The sequence below is a fragment of the Delphinapterus leucas genome, chromosome X (genome assembly GCF_059928025.1).
Source record: "Delphinapterus leucas isolate spDelLeu-1000000601 "Yukka" chromosome X, BTC_Dleu_Yukka2, whole genome shotgun sequence".
NCBI classification, from domain to species: domain Eukaryota; kingdom Metazoa; phylum Chordata; class Mammalia; order Artiodactyla; family Monodontidae; genus Delphinapterus; species Delphinapterus leucas.
In genome coordinates, this window is record NC_143150.1 from 37,615,852 (window position 1) to 37,634,486 (window position 18,635).

The 18,635-nt window shown below is 43.8% G+C and overlaps 1 protein-coding gene across 13 annotated transcripts in view; it reads right to left on the minus strand.

Annotated features, from left to right (window-relative positions):
* Window positions 1–18,635, minus strand: part of TMEM164 (transmembrane protein 164) — a 192,378-nt gene that overhangs the window by 69,845 nt on the left and 103,898 nt on the right. The window contains exon 4 of one of the 13 annotated variants that reach the window (XM_089904184.1): window positions 14,102–14,181. The exons of the other annotated variants lie outside the window; for them this stretch is intronic. Coding sequence (XP_089760310.1) covers window positions 14,102–14,181 — 80 coding nt within the window. The remainder of the gene's footprint in view (window positions 1–14,101; window positions 14,182–18,635) is intronic. 13 annotated transcript variants of the gene reach the window in all.

Sequence of the window (18,635 nt, forward strand, 5' to 3'; positions counted from 1 at the left end):
AGAACTGCAGCTGCTGGCAAGAGGCCTGGCCTCCGGGGCTTACACAGCCCTACACAGACACACACACACAGATACACACACGCACACCCACACACCTCCCCCCTCCCCCACCGCCAAGGGGAAGCCCAGAGAAACAAGGACACGCAGGGCAAGGGTCAGCTGCCTCACTGTGCCCAACAGGGCGAGCGCAGAACCAAACATGTGAGCTCATGAGAGGACCCAGTTCTGGGCTCCCGACACCCAGGAACCCAAGAGCCCAAACCAAAAGATGGCAGAGCTCCCAGAATGGGAGCTGAGATGACTGCAGACCCTGGACAGAGTCACCGGTCTGGCTCTTGAAAATAAAAACCGACTCAGAAGGAAAATTTCCCAAGGACCCAGATGATAATCGACTATTATTTTATGCTCACAGAAAGAAATGTAAAATCCCAGAAAGAGAAATGAGGTTCCAAGCGTCTCTGTAGACCTCGCCGGAGTAGCTTTAAGGGGTCATGGGGTTTCACAGTGGAGGAAACCACCAGCAGGAGGTAACTTTGGAGGCCTGAGAGGCCCACGGGGACCCTCAGAGTAACATGGTCTGGGACACTCTACTACCTTAAATTAACTGACTGGACTGCGGTCACACAGAAAGCAGGCAAGAAGGCAAAGGGCTCGGGAAGGCTCAGCTCTCTGGCGCCTAAGGGACTAGACCTCTCCCTGCTGCTCCCACAGCAGGGAGCAGAGAACTGGGCTCACCCGGGTCCCAGCCAGGTCCCCAAGCAGTATCCCCATTGCTGAAGTCTCAGACTCCAGCCACTATTTACCCACCTAGACTCACGGTGCCCACTTGCTTTCCCTTCCCTCACAGCCCTTCTAGAAAGCAAACTCCCCACCAGGCAGGTCCAGGGAGGCAGTTCAGCATTGCGGCCGCAAGCAAGGACTTTCGAGTCTGCCAAATTCCTATTCTAGACTTGATTCCGCCAGTTAATATCCCTGTGGCCTCGGGCGAGTCACTTAACCTCTCCATCCCAGTTTTGGCACCAGTAAAATTAAAATAGTTATGCTGTTATAAGATTGCTGTAAAAGCATTTTTAAAAATTTTACTAAAACAAACATTTGTAGAATCCTTATTGCATGCCAGGAACCATTAAGCATTTTGTTAACTGTCAGTTCACCTATTAATTCACCTGTAACTGTTCCCATTAACTCCACTTTAGAGATGAGAAACTGAGGCACAGAGAAGTTAGATAACTTACCCAAGGGCACAGGCCTCATCTGGTGACAGAATCAGGATTCAAACCCAGGCAGTCTGGCTCTCGAGTTTATACTCTTAGCTTGTACACTCCCCTACCCTATGCCCCGCTCCTTCCCTCCCACAAAATCCTGACACCTGGGAGATGCGCAGGGGAGATGCGCAGTGGAACTGAGCCCCTGTTAACAAGGGGAGTGGTAATAGAAGCACATTAGCAACAACAGGATCAGCAATTGTCCTCCACCTGGGGCCTGGACCCAGTCCCTCCCTGTTCACGTGATGCCCGCCCTCACAGTGGCCAAGCTTGGCCTGCAATACAGGTCTCTCAGCTCCCACCGGGACTCTGGAGACACCTCGGTCACAGATCTCAGCTGGGGTGGCCAGGAGACCGGCCCCAACAGCAGCGTCTTTCCTCTGAGGGCGGCCTCTCCCCCTATTCCAAGAGTTCTCTACCTCAGAAGGATACAGAGAGTGTTCAACTAGGTGTGGGCACCGCTGACAGCTAAGGCCAGGGAGAGGAAGGGAAAGGGATGAAGGAGAAGGAGGGCAACATAAGAAAACCGCACAAGTGGCAGGGAAGGGAGCTGAACGCAAGAACCTACCAGTGGACATTTAATAACAAAGAATATTTAGAAAGTACTTATGTACCACGCACTGCGTTAAATACTTTCATGTGTCTTATCTCACTTAATTATTGCAAGATACCCGTTTCATAAACACTATCTGTGAAGTGTCTTACTTCCCCCAGAAGAAGTTCCACTTGGCTAATTCGTCTCTGCCCTCCAGAACGCGCATCTGGAACTCGAGTCTAATGTACATATCTGGGCTCCTTTTCAGCTGGGGGATTCCCGAGGCTTTAGACAGAAAGTCCTACATCACTGCAATGGAAAGCCAAAGGCAATAAAAACATTTTAAGCTACATAAGTCATAACTTCCTTCTCACGTCCAAGTCAACATCTTTTTTCAGAACCAAAAGAGTAGACGGGTAAAGTTCTCCAGGCCTCTGGAACAGAGGATGCGCAGGTTTGAGATAACCTAAGGAAGTTGTATCACCAGGACTGAGTAACTGACACAGATGGTGGGGGTGGGGGTGGGTAAGCAGGAGTGACAGGACAGGTCAAAGATGACCCCCAGGCTGATGGCCTAGCTGGCTGGTGGGATGTTGGGATTCCTCCCTAAGTTGGGGCCGACAGTCAAGGAAGCAGGTTGGAGGACGAGGGGCATAAGGAAAGCTGAGACCGGGCTGAGTTTGTGAGCCCAGTGTGAGAACCTCGCAGAAATGCCCATAAATCAGTGGGAATGTGGGTCTGGATCTCAAGGAGGCTGGAGAAGATGAGAAGAGTTGAAAGGCAAATGATATACATGTATATGAAATACAAACAGAGAAAAGTAAATGGATGAAATTCTAAAAGGGATAGAAACGCTGATATTCTCTTTACGCACCCAAATAGAACACCTTATGCAGCCCACTTTGCAGACCCCTGTCCATGGTACTCTTTCAAGAGTGAACGGATGGCGAGAGATGGAAGTCGTAGCTCAAGGAGAGTATTGATAGAATTGGGAGATACTTGAACATAGTTATAGGTGGAGGGAAGGTGCCAGTGGGGAGAGGGAGGTTGAAGAAGCAAGAGGGGCAGGAGGCACTGGATGGTGAGAGGTCCTGAAGCGGACAGGAGGGCTGGGAGCCAGAGCACATAGAGGAGCGTTAGCCTTGGGCTCCAGGAAACGAGGAGGGAGGGACAAGCTGAAGTGAGAACAGCTGCACGGGGGAGGGGTGTGCTGGGAGTGCGGGAAGTTCACAACCCAGGAGTTTCCCCTAGCCAGCTGGGGACTTGTGTTACCAAAAGGGTCCACGGCTGCTGATGAAGTGCAAAGTGAGGATGGGTGGTTACAAAGAGAGGACCTTGCTCTCAGCTGAGCCCCAGACTGTAGCCTCTCCAAAGAAATCAGAGAATCAGAGAAGCAACAGATTATTGCTATGGTCTGAATGCTTGTGTCTCCCTCAAATTCATGTCCGATGGGATGGTATTAGGAGGTGGGGCCTTTAGGAGGAGATTAGGCTCTGATGAAATCGGAGGCCTCAGAGAGCTCCCTAGCCCTTCCTGCCCTGTGACCCGGAAAAGGGTCTGCACTTGACCCTGCTGGTACCCTGATCAGACTTCCAGCCTCCAGAAGTATGAGAAATCGATTTCTGAGGTTCATAAGCCACACAGTTTATGGTATTTTGTTATAGGAACCTGAACAGACTAGAACGATAATCTATCTCCCTTCAAGGGGAAAGGATGCAGCCTTCGGTAATTCTCCTGCCAACCAAGTTTGGCTTTGGAACACTTTATTTTCATTAACTGACCACAGGCTTCTACTGTGGCTACCGGTGCCTCAAACTCTTTGGGACTAAATACCACTTGTTAGAGGAGCCACGAAAGGAATGCCCGCAACCTAAAAATCAACCGTGATACATTCACAGAACAGAATACGATGCCGCCATGGAAAACAACAAGGTGCTCCTAGATTTTAAAAAGTGAATAAACAAAACCTGAAGAGAGAGAACAAAAGCAATCTTGAAACCTGACTGGATTCAGATTTAAAAAAAAAAAACACAAAAACTTAAAAAAAACACATTCCTGGGATAACTGGGAAAATCTGAATATAAACAGACTATTAGATAAAGAAGACAGTATTAGAGAATTGTTGATAATTATCTTGAGTGTGATTACGGTATTGTGGATATACAAGAGAATGTCCTTTTCCCTAGGAGCTGTAGGCTGAAGTATTTAGAACGGAAGTGTCAAGATGTCTGCAATTTGAGGGGAAATGATTCAGCAAACTTACACAGAGAAAGAGAGAAAAGAAAGTGAATAGGGAAAAACAGTAATATTGCTGAATCTAGCTTGAGGGTATACAGTCATTGTTCACTATACTCTTATTTCAACCTTTGGGATGTTTGAAAATTTTTATAAGAAGTTGGGAAGTTTTTAAAATGTAAATAAATTTAAAGAAGGTAAATCTATATGAACTAATACAGCAAAATCTTAAGGTATAATTAACTGGAAGAAAAAACAAGGTGCAATCATTTTGGTTTTTCTGTTTGCTTGTGTTTTTGGGGTTTTTTTAACATCTTTATTGGAGTATAACTGCTTTACAATGGTGTGTTAGTTTCTGCTTTATAACAAAGTGAATCAGTTATACATATACATATATCCCCATATCTCTTCCCTCTTGCGTCTCCCTCCCACCCTCCCTATCCCACCCCTCTAGGTGGTCAGAGAGCACCGAGCTGATCTCCCTGTGCTGTGCGGCTGCTTCCCACTAGCTATGTCTTTTACATTTGGTTGTGTATATATGGCCATGCCACTCTCTCACTTCGTCCCAGCTTACCCTTCCCCCTCCCCGTGTCCTCAAGTCCATTCTCTACGTCTGCATCTTGATTCCTGTCCTGCCCCTAGGTTCTTCAGAACCATTTTTTTTTAAGATTCCATATATATGTGTCAGCATACGGTATTTGTCTTTCTCTTTCTGACTTACTTCACTCTGTGTGACAGTCTCTAGGTCCATCCACCTCACCACAAATAACTCACTTTCGTTTCTTTTTACGGCTGAGTAACATTCCATTGTATATACGTGCCACATCTCCTTTATCCACTCATCTGTCGAGGGACACTTAGGCGGTGCAATCATTTTGGAGAACAATTTGTCAATATTTATAAAAAATGTTAAATACCCGTTCACTTTGACTCACTAATTTCACTTCTAAAAATTTATACCAACAGAGACACTTGCATGTATGAACAAAGCTGTATGTATAAAGATGTTCACTGCAACATTATTTGTAATAACAAAAAAAATACCTAATAACAAAATAGTTAACTGAATGTCCACTGGCAGGAGAGTCATCAAAAAATACTCTGGAAGATTAACTCTGCAACCATTTACAAAAAAGGAGGTACAACCATTTGTAGGTAAAACAGAACAAATCTATATCGAACACAGCATGATCCTTTTTGTAGAAGAAAAAGGCCAAATTAGTCTTTGTACTTTTAGATGACTATAAACGCACAGGAAAAGGACTGGAATGATATTTACCAAACTGGGTGGGGGAAGAGGACTGGGGAGGACAGGTTGGGATAGGGAAGGGGAGACTTAGACTTGGATTCTATATATTTGTATAGTTGGATTTTTATGACAAATTAATGCATTAATTTATGAATCATGTAGCTGAAAGTTTAAAAGTCAAAAAAAAAAAAAGGTCACAAGAGGAATGTACACCTTAGCAGCAATTATCTCTGGGGAGTGGGTGGAGGAGAATTTTCATGTTATATTCTTCTTATCTCTGTATTGCAGGCATCCTTAACCAGGAGGATGCGTTAAGCTATTAAGGATAATTAGTGTGAATTTTTTCTAGGTTTTAATCTGAGCACTGTAGTGGAATAACTGAGGACATGGAAAGGAGACGTGACCCATGAGCCCCCCGCCTCCCCGGCAAATCGGGGGCATGCGAATAAGCCAGAGCTCTGAACAGTCCTGAATGCTTTGAGGCCCCCCCCCCCCCGCCCCGGCAAACTGGGAGCCTGCGAAGAAGCATTGAGTGTTTTGGGCACTGATCCATGAGATGTCCTCAGTATAATCAGAACGGTGGGAACGCAAGGAAATGTCCTTGTGCTACTTCAGTATAATCAAAATAATGGTGGGGATTTTGTGCTGCTTTTGCGCTCAAGGACGAAGCACGGCATGTCTTCAAGAAAGCCCACTGTTGCTCGTATAATCAATAAAAGCATATGTTGCTACTTTGGCATTTCTGGAATGTTAAGAAAACAAGTCTTAAAGTGTAAACCTAGATAATGCTTTAATAAAAGCTACCACAGCAGGACAGACGGCGCTGTTTTGCCTGAGCGAGCGGCAGCCCTCTACTGCCGTGCTTCGGCACAATTCACCTCGTGCGATGAGCTTGCTTTCGGAAACCCTGACATAAGAAAAACTACAACAGAGCACATTAGAGACTCCCTCCCAAGTCCCTTGTTCTCACTGTATCTTCCCTTGTGAGCCCACTCCCAAGCCCCAGTATGGACAGATGCCCACAGTCCTACCAGGCACATGGAATTCCATCTTACACTCAAGGTCTGATGTGGAGAAAGGGAGGGGTGGGCAACTGGCGCGGGGGAGCTGCTCCTTCCTTTTGGAGTCCAGATCCTATCAGGGCTACTCCTTACTTTCTCCTCGGTGCTCAGAGCCTTCCAGAGGGAGAGCAGGAGAACAGAGTTGTGGCTGCTAGCCAGCTCCCTAATGTCAAACAAAATATTCTAAGCCCATGAAAGACGTTGTTTGCTCTGGTGGTGCAGTTACTTGTGTAAGTGTATTTCCTGGTACAGCAGCCCAGGCCTGGCAAGCCCACAGAACTTTACTGAGTGGCAATTTCGGGTCAGTCAGCCACTGGCTCGCCCGCAAGGCCTCCCTTTGCTTGGTTAGTTTCCTTTAACCAAGGTGACAATGAAACCTCGTAGCTCCTCTCCTCTCACCTCCAACAGACTTAGGAGCTGCTGCCTATCCTCCTGGGAAACCACAAAGTGCCATTCTTTAGTACTGTTGCTGGCATCAAAAGTCATTTCTGAAAAGGCAGGGAAGAAAACTCTGCCAAATTATTATCCAAATAATAATAATGATGATGATGATAGTAGTAGCAGTAGTAGTAGTAAGAGCTAACTTCTGAGTACCCCCAGGGGCTATGTCATAACAAGTCTGTTGCATTTTCCTGAGCTGTAACGATGGAGATAATGACGGTCATAATAGCTTATACTTACTGACCGTTACGGGCTGAGTTGTGTCTCCCAGAATCCATATGTTGAAGCCCCAACCCCCAGTGCCTCAGAACTTGACTCTTTGGAGATCCTTTACAGATGTAATTAAGATAAAATAAGGTTATATGGGACCTTATTACATATATATATATATATATATATATATATATATATATATACACCAGTCTGACTGGTGTCTTTATAAGAAGAGGAGGTTAGGACCAAAGAGGGAGGCCCTCAGAAGAAAGTAACACTGCTGAAACCTTGACCTTAGACTTGTAGCCTCCAAAACTGTGAAGAAATGTTTCTGTTGTTTAAGCTTCTCAGTCTGTGGTATTGGCGATGGCAGCCCGAGGAAACGAATACACTGGCCAAACGTGTGCTATGAGCCAGGCACTGTTTTAAGAACTTCACATACTTATGAGGTAGCTCCTATCTTTATTCTCCAACTTTAAGATGAGGAAATTGAGGACAGGCCGGTTTCTTGTAATAGCAAGATACTGGCGACAGCAAAATGCCCATCACAAAGGGAATGAAGAAAGACACTGTGGTATGTTTCTGCGATGGAATGTTACACCACAGTGAAAATGTAACTACACTTATACTCAATAATAGGGATGCATCTTACAAACAGAATGTTGACTAAAATAGGCAAATCCCAGAAGACTACATACAACATAATACCCTTTTTATAAGGATCAAAAAGTAACTACAATTATATAATACCTTATTTAGGACTGTTTTACATATATAAAATATTACATATTTTATTATATATAATGTATATAATATATATATATTTATTTTTCTGTGTACATGAGAAGAGGGATAAGATTACTTTTAAAAAGAGAAAAGGAATCATAGCCAAAGTTGAGGCTAGTGGTTCACAGTGGTGGGCATGGGCGTAGGGAGCAGGGTGGGGGAAGCACATAGGCTCACGTCTGTAAGTTATTATCAACGTGGCTAGTTGTTGGGTTGAGTTCATAGTTGTTTATAATACTCTCCATGAATAAATAAATGTACTCATGAATAAAATTAAAGCATGCCATAAACGGACCAATGTTGAAACTTGTTATGAATCGAGAATTATAAATATGATTTATGATTTAAACAGACCTTTGCACCAAAGGTCTGTTTAAAAAGAAAAAGCGGTAGCGGTTTCATTCAATAACTTGCCCAAGGTCTCAAGGCTGAGCCAGGATGTGAACCCAGGCAACCTGGCTCCAGAATGCATAATCTTAAAACCACTGTTGTCTATTATATATCAAAACACCAGGCTGTTCCCCTGATGGAACAGAAATAGGGTCTACTATGAAGCCTGAAGGCCTGACCCTACCCCCAGCTACCACCATATGGGCACTAGCCATCCAAGACCCCAGGGGGGCTCCACAGTCACCAAAACCAGGTTTACTACTTCTTCAGACTGAGCCAAAGCTCGAATTTCATGTGGAAAAAGGAGAGAAGCTTTGAGTACACAAGAAGGTACTTCAGGACATAGAAGTCCAGCCCTGAACACGTTATTTGACTTTTTACTCAAGGAGGGAAAGTAAATATTTGTATGGCTCTCTCCACAGAACTCAGGGGAAAGGCTAATGACAGAGATTGTTCAAAAGCCCTACAGAGGAACCAGGGCAGCTACAAGTCAAAAGACAGTCAGCTTGTGTGTGGAGGCCAAACCACACCTGCGGAATGACTGAGCCAGGGCTGGCCTCCCTGCTCAGGGTGTGTGACAAGGGGACCCATGAGGACCTTTTGCACCACTGACAGGACCAAGGCCTCATTCTCCTCGGCCTTGGGTTACAGATTCCACACAGAAAATGTGAGCCATGCAGAGTGGAAGGGACGAGAGGAAAGGTACTAAACTCCCAGTCCCTCATCAGCCCAAGCAGTCTGTGATGCCATCTGGCTCGATTTTAGCGCCTTCAAAGGACTTGAGCATCAGATGGCTTGAAATAAGGCCAACCCCACACTAGCACTAGAGCAAAGGGAGGGGCAAACACATCTGAGATTTTGGCTCTTAGCCCAGTCAAGACAGCTCAAGGGCACTCAGTAAACAGCCCACTTCCCTCAACCAACCAACCATGGAGTCTGGTTAATCTTCTACTCCTTGGGGGCCCTTGCTTGAAGGCAACCAGTGTGCCAGGCGGCCATTTGTAAGGCAGGCCTCCCTACCCTGTTGTCTCCAACACCAGGCTACAAGCTACAAGCTGGAGCCAGGTTCAGGAATCCCTAAATCAAGGGGAGGCAAATGTCACATGACCCCTTGAGGCATGACCCTTGAGAAGAGGCCAAAAGATGGTATTTGACAACCTCCTGACATGAGTAGACTCTGCTCACTTCTCTTTCTACTTCTTTTCTTCTCTTCTGTTTAACTCTCCCATTCTCAATCCCTTCCCAGTCTCCAAGCCTGCTCCCAGGTTTTCTACGAGCACTGAAGGGTGATAAACTTAAGACTCACAGCAGCTCCTGGCTAATCCAACACACAGAGAATGTGCAGAATCTTTATTTTCGTCACTAACTTTTAGAGAAAGAATCCTTTCGACCTACTAGGATGGTCAGCCTCCAGAAGTCTAAATGGTAGGTGTGAGATTAGAATATTTTCTCACAGAAATGACAGGCAGTTCCCAGGAAAATGTACTGACAAGAATAATGATGTGACTAGTGCTCAAAACAACAATAAAGAGAATAATAATCATTACTAATTGCTCGTACATAGCACTTCTCGGCTAGGCATTGTCCTAAGTACCTATGTTAACTAACACTTAAAACAACTCTATAAGATAAATGCTATAACCCCCTTTCTTTGCATGAAGGAATTAAGACACAGAGAGATTAATAACTGGCCCAAGGTTAGTTACAGAGCCTGGATATAAGACAGGCAATCTGACTCCAGAGTCCATGTTCCTACCCACTGACCTACATTATAGTACCCTGATATGTGCTGAGGCCCTTTACAGTACAGAGGAAACCCTTGATTTACAAATGACTCAAATCCATGATGGTTTGACCCCCTGCTACTGAAATATTATCCTCTCTCTTCCATACCCACTATGTGAACCCAGACCTGGAATCTTCTAACTATATTGCCGAGGGAACTAATCAACACTGGAATCTACCTCCATGACCTCCCAGACACCAACGTATTCATTCATTCAATCAATCAATCAATCCACAAATATATATTAAGCACCTATTATGTGTCAACTATTATGAACAAGATACAAACGGTCCCTGCCTTCATGCACTTACACCCACCTCACTCTAAATGCTGATTTCTAGGGTTTAGAAGGGCTCAGAAATCAAAAGATGGTTTAAATCAGTGCCCCAAGGGCTCATGACCTCTAATATTAATGTTCTGTTAGCTACATGACAGGTTAAATAGCTACCAGATACCTCATAGAACTTAGTACAATACTAGACAGACATATAGTAGGTATTTATCAACTTATATAGAGATATTTCAGGAGAGCACTGAGAACAGATAGATGGCCAAACCAATGAATAGAATTAGAACATCCTCCTGACTGCCCCCGACAGGAAGGACACAGACATAAGAGGGCTGGGAAACAAGACCCGGACTTCCACTTCTGGTAATAACAAAAGCTAGTTAGTACTTAAAGAGATCTATGACCCCAAAAAGCCACACTTCAGTGTAAAGGTGTACCGCAAATACAAATTACCCCGCCCCTAGAATGGTAAGGAAAATCCAGTCTCAAATCTTAACGATGAGTTGGGGTAGTAGGGGAAGAAACTAGTTAGTTCCACTAAAATCCTGGAACCAGAAGCCAGCCCTCGTGTGGGTTTGCACTCTAAATTTATACTACTTGGGTAATCCAAAAATGTTAGGCTGAGAGTTTTATTTAGCATGATTCCAGACTGGTAGCCCTCAAGTGCCTGGCAAGAACAAAGACAAATCCTCTCTAGAGAAATCCAGGACTCAAAAAATTCCCACAAATAACATTTTAAAGAAAATAAGCAATGTACAATAAAAGAACAATAACAACAGTAATATTTAAAACACAACCTAAACACACAAGTAAATAAGCCAAGAGCCAGTAAAAACAGAGCTTTAAGGACCTCAGAATAGTTATAGACTATGTTTAGGTTTGGAAAAGGGAAAAATAATTGAAATTAAAAACTCTATTGATAGTTTTAACTGATATGTTTAGTTACTGATTAGACAGCTAAAGAGATAAGTGGAATATAGAGCTGAAGAAATTATCCAAAATGCAACATAGTAGACAAGGCATAGTGGAAGATAGGAACAAAAAGGATTAAGAGATGTGGAAGACAGAGTAAGATGAACTAACATAACTCTAAACATAGTCCTAGAAGAAGAAGAGGAGACAGACAAAATAGCTGAAGGCATAATAGCTAAGAATGTTCAGAAACCTGAAGAACGACATGTACCCACAGACTCTCAAACAGAATAAGCCAGAACAAATAAACATTGAAACAAACCCTAGTAAAACTGCAGAACGCCAAAGACAAAGAGAAGATCTTAAAACCAATCAGAAAGAAAAGAGATTACTTTCCAAGGAGTGAAAGTTAAGACTGACCAATGACTTTTCAAGGCAACAGTGGAAGACAGAATATAGTAAAATTACATCTTCACTGTGCTGGGAGAAAAATAATTATGAACCAAGAATTTTATATCCAGTGAAAATATCTTTCAAGAATGAAGAAGGAATACAAACATTTTTAGGCAAAGAAAAACTAAGAGGGTTTGTCATCAGCGGATCATCTCTAAAGGGAATTCTAAAGAATATAATTCCAGCAAAGGCAAACTAATGTCAAATAGACACAATACAAAATAATGAGCAAAGAAAGTGGTAATTATGTAGGTAAATCTAAATGAACATTTTTTTCATAAAATAATAATGTCTTGTATTATTTTTAAAAGAAAAGCTAAAATAATACAGAATTAAAATACATGACAACATAAGCATATAAGTTGAGGGTGATGAATAGAGTTAAAATATTATAAGGTCCACATGCAAAAGAATCAGGTTGTAACCCCATTTCTCAGCATATACACTCCTATGGATATACCCAAGAGTAAAAAAGAACAAAAACAAAAACATGTCTACACAAAAAGTTACACATCAATGTTCATAGCAGCATTATTCACAACAGCCATAAAGTGGAAACAATCCAAATGTCTACCAACAGGTGAATGGATAAAAAACAATATGGCATATCCATACAATTGAATTTTATTAGCCAGTATAAAGAAATGGAATATTAATAGATGCTACAACATGGATGAATCTTCAAAACATTATGCTAATGGATATATGTATATGTATAAGTGATTCACTTTGCTGTACACCTGAAACTAACACAACATTGTAAATCAACTATGCTCCAATAAAAATTTTTCAAACATTATGCTAAGTGAAAGAAGCCAGACACAGAAGGACAAATATTTTATGATTCCATTAATAGGAAATGTCCAGAACAGGCCAATCTATAGAGATAGAATATTAGATCAGTTGTTACTTAGGGCTGGGGGCGGGCAGGGGTTGGGGAGCGCTGTAAGGGGACAGAGAGATGATAGCTAAGCAGTTACACTTTCCTTTTGGGGTTGATAAAAATGTTCTAAAAATTAATTGTAGTGATGGTTGCACGATTCTGTGAATATACTAAAAAACTTTACATTCTACACTTTAAATGAGTGAATTTTATGTTGTGAATAAACTCAGTAAAACTATGCCCAAAAAAATGTTATAAGATCCTTGTATTATTTGAGAGAAAAAGTCTGACTGACTCTAGAACTGGGTATTTATGTTAACATTGGTAGGATAAACATTAAAAAAACAATAACTGAAATAGTGTGTATAACTTCTAAACTAGTAAAGGGAAAATATCCAATAAATCCCCCCAAAAGGCTAGACTGAAGGGGAAAAAAAGAGACAAAATGCTCCAACCTGGAGTTTACAACCTGTATCAAATGGTGGCAGACCAAGTGACATCCAGCAGTCACATCTGTGCTAAGAAGCAGACTCTCCTCTGTGTGCTGGAGGTTGGGATGAGTGGAGGCTCACGCTCTGCCCAACCCCCTTCATCAGCAGGGTCCCTGGAGAAACAAACTCCTCATGGAAGGCCTGGACCCTCCAAGAAAATACCACCTCGGGATGAGACAGCTTCCTTCGGTCACCAGGGATCAAAATTATTCCTCCAGTGAGTTGAGGCCTATAGGTCTTAGGTTCTAAAGGAGAATAAGTAATTCTGCGCTGAGAGGTCATCTGAATTGTGACACACAAACCGGTTTGAACTATTAAAAGAGTGTAATGGCTGGATGACTTGTACACGTAGCCCAGTAATCCCTGGCTGCTTCAATAAGAGCCATGAGTGCACCTCGTGTATGCCATCATAGACAGGGTCCCTGCATCTCCCTCTAGGTCAGCCTGTTGTCACAGGACACGTATTTGTGCTGTGGTTATTCCACGTATTGGAGCTGACTGATGGGAATGCTGTCTAGCCCCTGACCAGAGGAGGTGGGTGCTCCCCCAGTTCTGGCTGGACAGTGGGTATCCTAGCTCTCCCGCTACCCTTGCCTCCCTGGTCCTTCTTCCCTCCTGCACTGGCATTGCAGGGCAGGGGAAGTAAAACTGAATCACATCTGGAACGACTCTTCTTGCCTAAGGGCCTACTCAGTTAAAGGAAAAAGAATCTTCCCTGGTTCCACCTTTGGAACTAAGAGTTTAGTCTTTAACCACATGAAAGCAGCCTGCCAGGATAAAGTTCCAGGCCGTATTTTACAATGGACAGCTCTGGCCCTGCGTCTGCCAACAGCAACCCCCCTGGTCTCTGCTCCGCAGAGCAAGTCGCCATCCCTTTGCTCAAGATTGGAAACAGAACAGGGCCCATCCCTTTGGCCCAAGTTGCAGCTGGCTCCTGGCCTAGCTTGGAGAGCAGGAAAACAGCAGCTACACAGTGAATGTGGTTCCATACCCAAATGGGAGTGGCCCAATTCTTCTGACACAGTCTAGATCACCTACAAATTAGCCCTCTTTGTCATCGGCTACACATGCGCACGCACACACACATCCCTAAAGCCCTCTTCATCAATTACCGTATCCACTGGTTGCGTTTCAGTGTGCCTCGGGAAAATGGAAGTGGAGAGCAGTATTCATGGCTACTTGGAAACGAATCCTGGAAATCAGAAAGTTACGGATAAACCCCTTTCCCGGCCAAAGATGTCCTGGTGGCTCCTGGAGCCACCAGTCTGTACCTGTCACAGGGCAGGGAGCTGCTGTGAATCCGAGAGTTGTGGGTTTCTCCTGCTTTGAGACTCACTGCCCTCGAAGGAGGAGAGGGGTGGGCTCTGGATCAGCAGGGGGAGGGAAGCAGCATTCCCCCCACCCTCCTGTCAGCCGGACCTCTGCTCCCATGGGACGGTCCCCACAGAGGGCAGCCTGTGAGTCAGACCAGAAGCAGGGAGGAACCAGGCAGCTTCTGGAAGATTCATGGTCTTCTCTTCCTCTCCATTCACCCTCCAAATAGCCATTTCTAAGTGGCTGTCATCTTAAAAAAAAGCATACTCCTTGGTCTATATGGACATGTTCCGCTTCTTTAGAGCCCCCCCTCTATCTCCCTACCCCCGCCTATTTTGGGCCAACGTAATTTACAATTCCCGGAAATGCCTGAGAAGCAGCGTATGCACTTCTGGTGGCAAGCCTGACCGGTTTTACAGATTTTCATTTAGCAGGTGTCTGTTGCTAAATCAGTAGCAGCTGCTAATTGCTTTTCCTCCCTCGAACCTTCAGACAGAATGAAACATCTGGTGTTCTCTCACTTTGGGTTAAAATCAGATACCTTATCATCCCTCCTTTGGGTTCCATTTTTATTAAAAAAGCTGTCAGCTGATGCCTGGAACAGGCAGCGGAGAGCAAGCCCGCCCCAGAAGCAGGGGAATGATTCTAAGGGCAACCCAGCAGGATGAGGCTGCCTTCCATTCCCAGACCTCAGGCACAGATGCAGGGTAGCTCGTGCACCAGTCCCCACAAGGTGGAGCTTTAAGCCCATGGCCGCCCAGGTTACTTGGGGCTTCATTTCTTGAGCAAGGAATCTGTTCCAAAGCTGGCACCCTATGTCCCAGCCCGCTCGCCTCTCTCTTTAACATGCACATGCTTCTACCGCCATGAACGGGAATCTCAGGGGGAATAAACTATATATGCCAGTGTTCTGTAGCTTTTTCAGCCACCTTTTGGTTTGGGCTTTATTCCCCCCCCCCAAAAAAAATCTGTTGGCAAGGCCCCAAATCAGCTTCTTGATTCTAAGCCAAAACCATTCTTAAAGGTACCTTAATAGCAACTCAGATATTTTACATTATTAATAAATAACAATTTTAGCTAAACTTTATTGAGCACTTACTATTTTTTTTTCAGGAAAACAAGGTTCATCATACTCATAGGTCAGAAATAGGAGGCACCCACGCCATGCAGAGCCACACGGGGAAGCACCAGTGTTGGTCAGGAGGCAAAGGGACAGTAGCGAGGGGAGAGCCTAGGCCATGGCCTTCATTAGTTTCTGCATTTCTGCAGGACAGGCAAGGCAGGGCAGGGTAACAAGTTAGGACTGCTTAGTTTGAATAATTACAGCAGGCTCTAAGCGATAGGAGTGGTCCCTGGTTGCCTGGTACCTGGTCCTGGGATGACCAAGGCAGAGGAATATTGCTTCCAGGGGGGTGAGGGCCAGATGGTGCAGGTATGGCTCTGGATTGGTGAGTTTTGAGCATTTACTATTGCGCATCAGGCATTGTGGTAAGCACTTTACATGCATTACCTTATTGAAGATTTAGGAGTTATTAAGATAGTCCTCATTTCACAATATGAAACAGGCTCAGGGAAGGGCTATTGATGTTGTGGAAGCAAGACTGGAACTGTGTTCTGGCTGGCTTAGAAACCTGTGCTCTGCTGACTGGGTATTTGATAATATTAAGGAATTACTGATAATGATTATAGATATGATAATGGAATTGTGATTTTATATATATATATATCCTTATATTTTAAAGATGTATAATGAAATATCTATAGTTAAGATTACATGAAATTTCCCTTAAAATCATCCAGGTATAAGAGTGAGTGGTGGGAGGATGGGGGGGGGAAGCAGTCTGAGGTAGAATAAGGCATATTGATTAAAAAAACATTGGCTATGAGTTGATAATTGTTGAAACTGGGTAATGGATGCACTCGGATAATTTTCTTTTTCTACTTTTACATATGTCTCCATTTTCTTTAATATAAAATTACAGATCTATAGAATTATACACATACTATCCACTGCATTTTAGAACCTCCTGACTTAAGACTTCCCCTGCCCCAAACTTCTTTGCTGGGTCAGCTCCTCTGGCCTGCTCCTACCATCAAAGTTCCCTCAGCTGGTACCAGTGCAGTACTGGGACTCAGAAGTGACCACCCTCCCCTTGGACTTATAAACCCTCAGTTTGTCTTCAAGTCTCCAGTCACTTTATTCAAGGTCCTAGGTGCGTGGGACATAAAGGGAGGCTGGGAGGACAGCTGCTTTGGGAAATAGTTTGGCGGTTCCTCAAAAGGTTAAACACGGAGTTACCGTATGACCCAGCAATTCCACTTCTAGGTATATACCCCAAAGCAGTCAAACAGATACATTTACAGAAATATTGATGGCAGCACTATTCACAATAGCCAAAAGGTGGAAACAACCCAAATGTCCACCAGTGGATGAATGGATAAACAAAATGTGACACAACCAACAGGACCTACAGTATAGCACAAGGAACTACACTCGATATTTTGTAATGACCGATAAGGGAAAAGAATCTGAAAAACTGAAGCACTGAAGCTAGCACAACATTGTAAATCATCTATACTCCAATCTTCTAAAAATGTGGTATATTGTACAAAGGAATATTATTCAGCCATAAAAAGGAATGAAGTACTGACACATGCAACAACCTGGATGCACTTGAAAACTTTATGCTAAGTGAAATAAGTCAGTCAGAAAAGGCTACATATTATGTGATTCCATTTACATGAGATGTCCACAACAGGAGATTAGTGGTTGAGAGAGAGAAAGGAGATTAGTGGTTGCCAGGGTCTAGGGAGGGGAGAGCAGAGATGTCACTAATGCTTTTTTGGGGAATGATGAAAATATTCTAAAATTAAATAGTGGTAATGGTTGACAACTCTGTAATACACTAAAATTAAACATTGAATTGTACACTTTAAAAGGATAAATTTGTATTATGTAAACTATATCTCAATTAAACTCCCCTCAAAAAATGATTAAAGGCAGAAAGAAATAGGCAAGGATTCATTTGTGGAGTGCTTTTAAATGTTCAAAGCTCTTTGCTAACTCTTCTTTGTTACCTTTTGTTGTCTGCTATCTTTTCTTCCATAACACATCTGTGAGGTAGATGTCACTAAGCCCATTTGACACGTGGGGAAACTGATGTTCGATGAGGTGAAATGAACTTGGTCAGAGTCCCAAATCCCAGTCAGCAGTAGCTGCACACTGGAATTGCCTGGGGTGCTTTTTGAAAAGCTTTACGTCTTGAAATTGGCTCTGGTCTTGGAATTAGCTCTGGTGATTCTACGGTACAGCCACGGTTGAGAACCACTGGTCCACAGACTGGAGAGAGCGAACTCGCCCACTAGCTAAGGCTTTTACTGCATAAAGAAACACTGCTTGGGGGTGTGGCTCAAGGTTGAGCGAGAAGTGTTGGTTGGACGAGCCAGAGGCTGTGCCTTCTAATCGCTTTTTAGGAATAGAACCAAGGCAAAGAACTATTAAGCTCTGGAGGCAGAGGCTACTGCCTGCCATTCTCATTCACGGCTGCCACCTTCCCTATGGGTTGGGGGGCTTGGGCGTCACTGACAAACCCAAAGGTCTCGATGTTTCATTCAAATGGGAAGAAACACCAGGTGTGGGCCTAATTCACCTGTCATGAGGGAGGAGAGGGAGCTGGCCAGTTCCCTAATCAAACAGGCTGTCTGGGAAACAAATGCAAAAAAAAAACAAAAACACCAAAGGTGCTATTAGTCAATGTGGAAAAGAAATCCTGCCAGGGAATTTTAATCTCACTCGGCAAGGCTAATTCTGAAACAAAGCCCACTTCACTTCACCATCACCCAACCAGGAAGCTGGGGCCAAGGCCCTGAAGGCTAACATCAAATAGCACATGCCAATAGGAACACGCCTCGATTTCTAAGATAATGTTAGGAATAGTAGTAACAATGACAGCATCTGACACTTACTAAACACTTACTATGTGCCGGACATCGGGCTAAGTGCTTACCCCACATATCTCAATTCACCTGAGCACCAATCTACAGATAAGAAAATGATATATATGGAATCTAAGAAAAAAAAATGTCATGAAGAACCTAGGGGTAAGACAGGAATAAAGACACAGACCTACTAGAGAATGGACTTGAGGATATGGGGAGGGGGAAGGGTAAGCTGTGACAGGGCGAGAGAGAGGCATGGACATATATACACTACCACACGTAAAATAGATAGCTAGTGGGAAGCAGCCGCAAAGCACAGGGAGATCAGCTCGGTGCTTTGTGACCAGCTAGAGGGGTGGGATAGGGAGGGTGGGAAGGAGGGAGGGTGGGAAG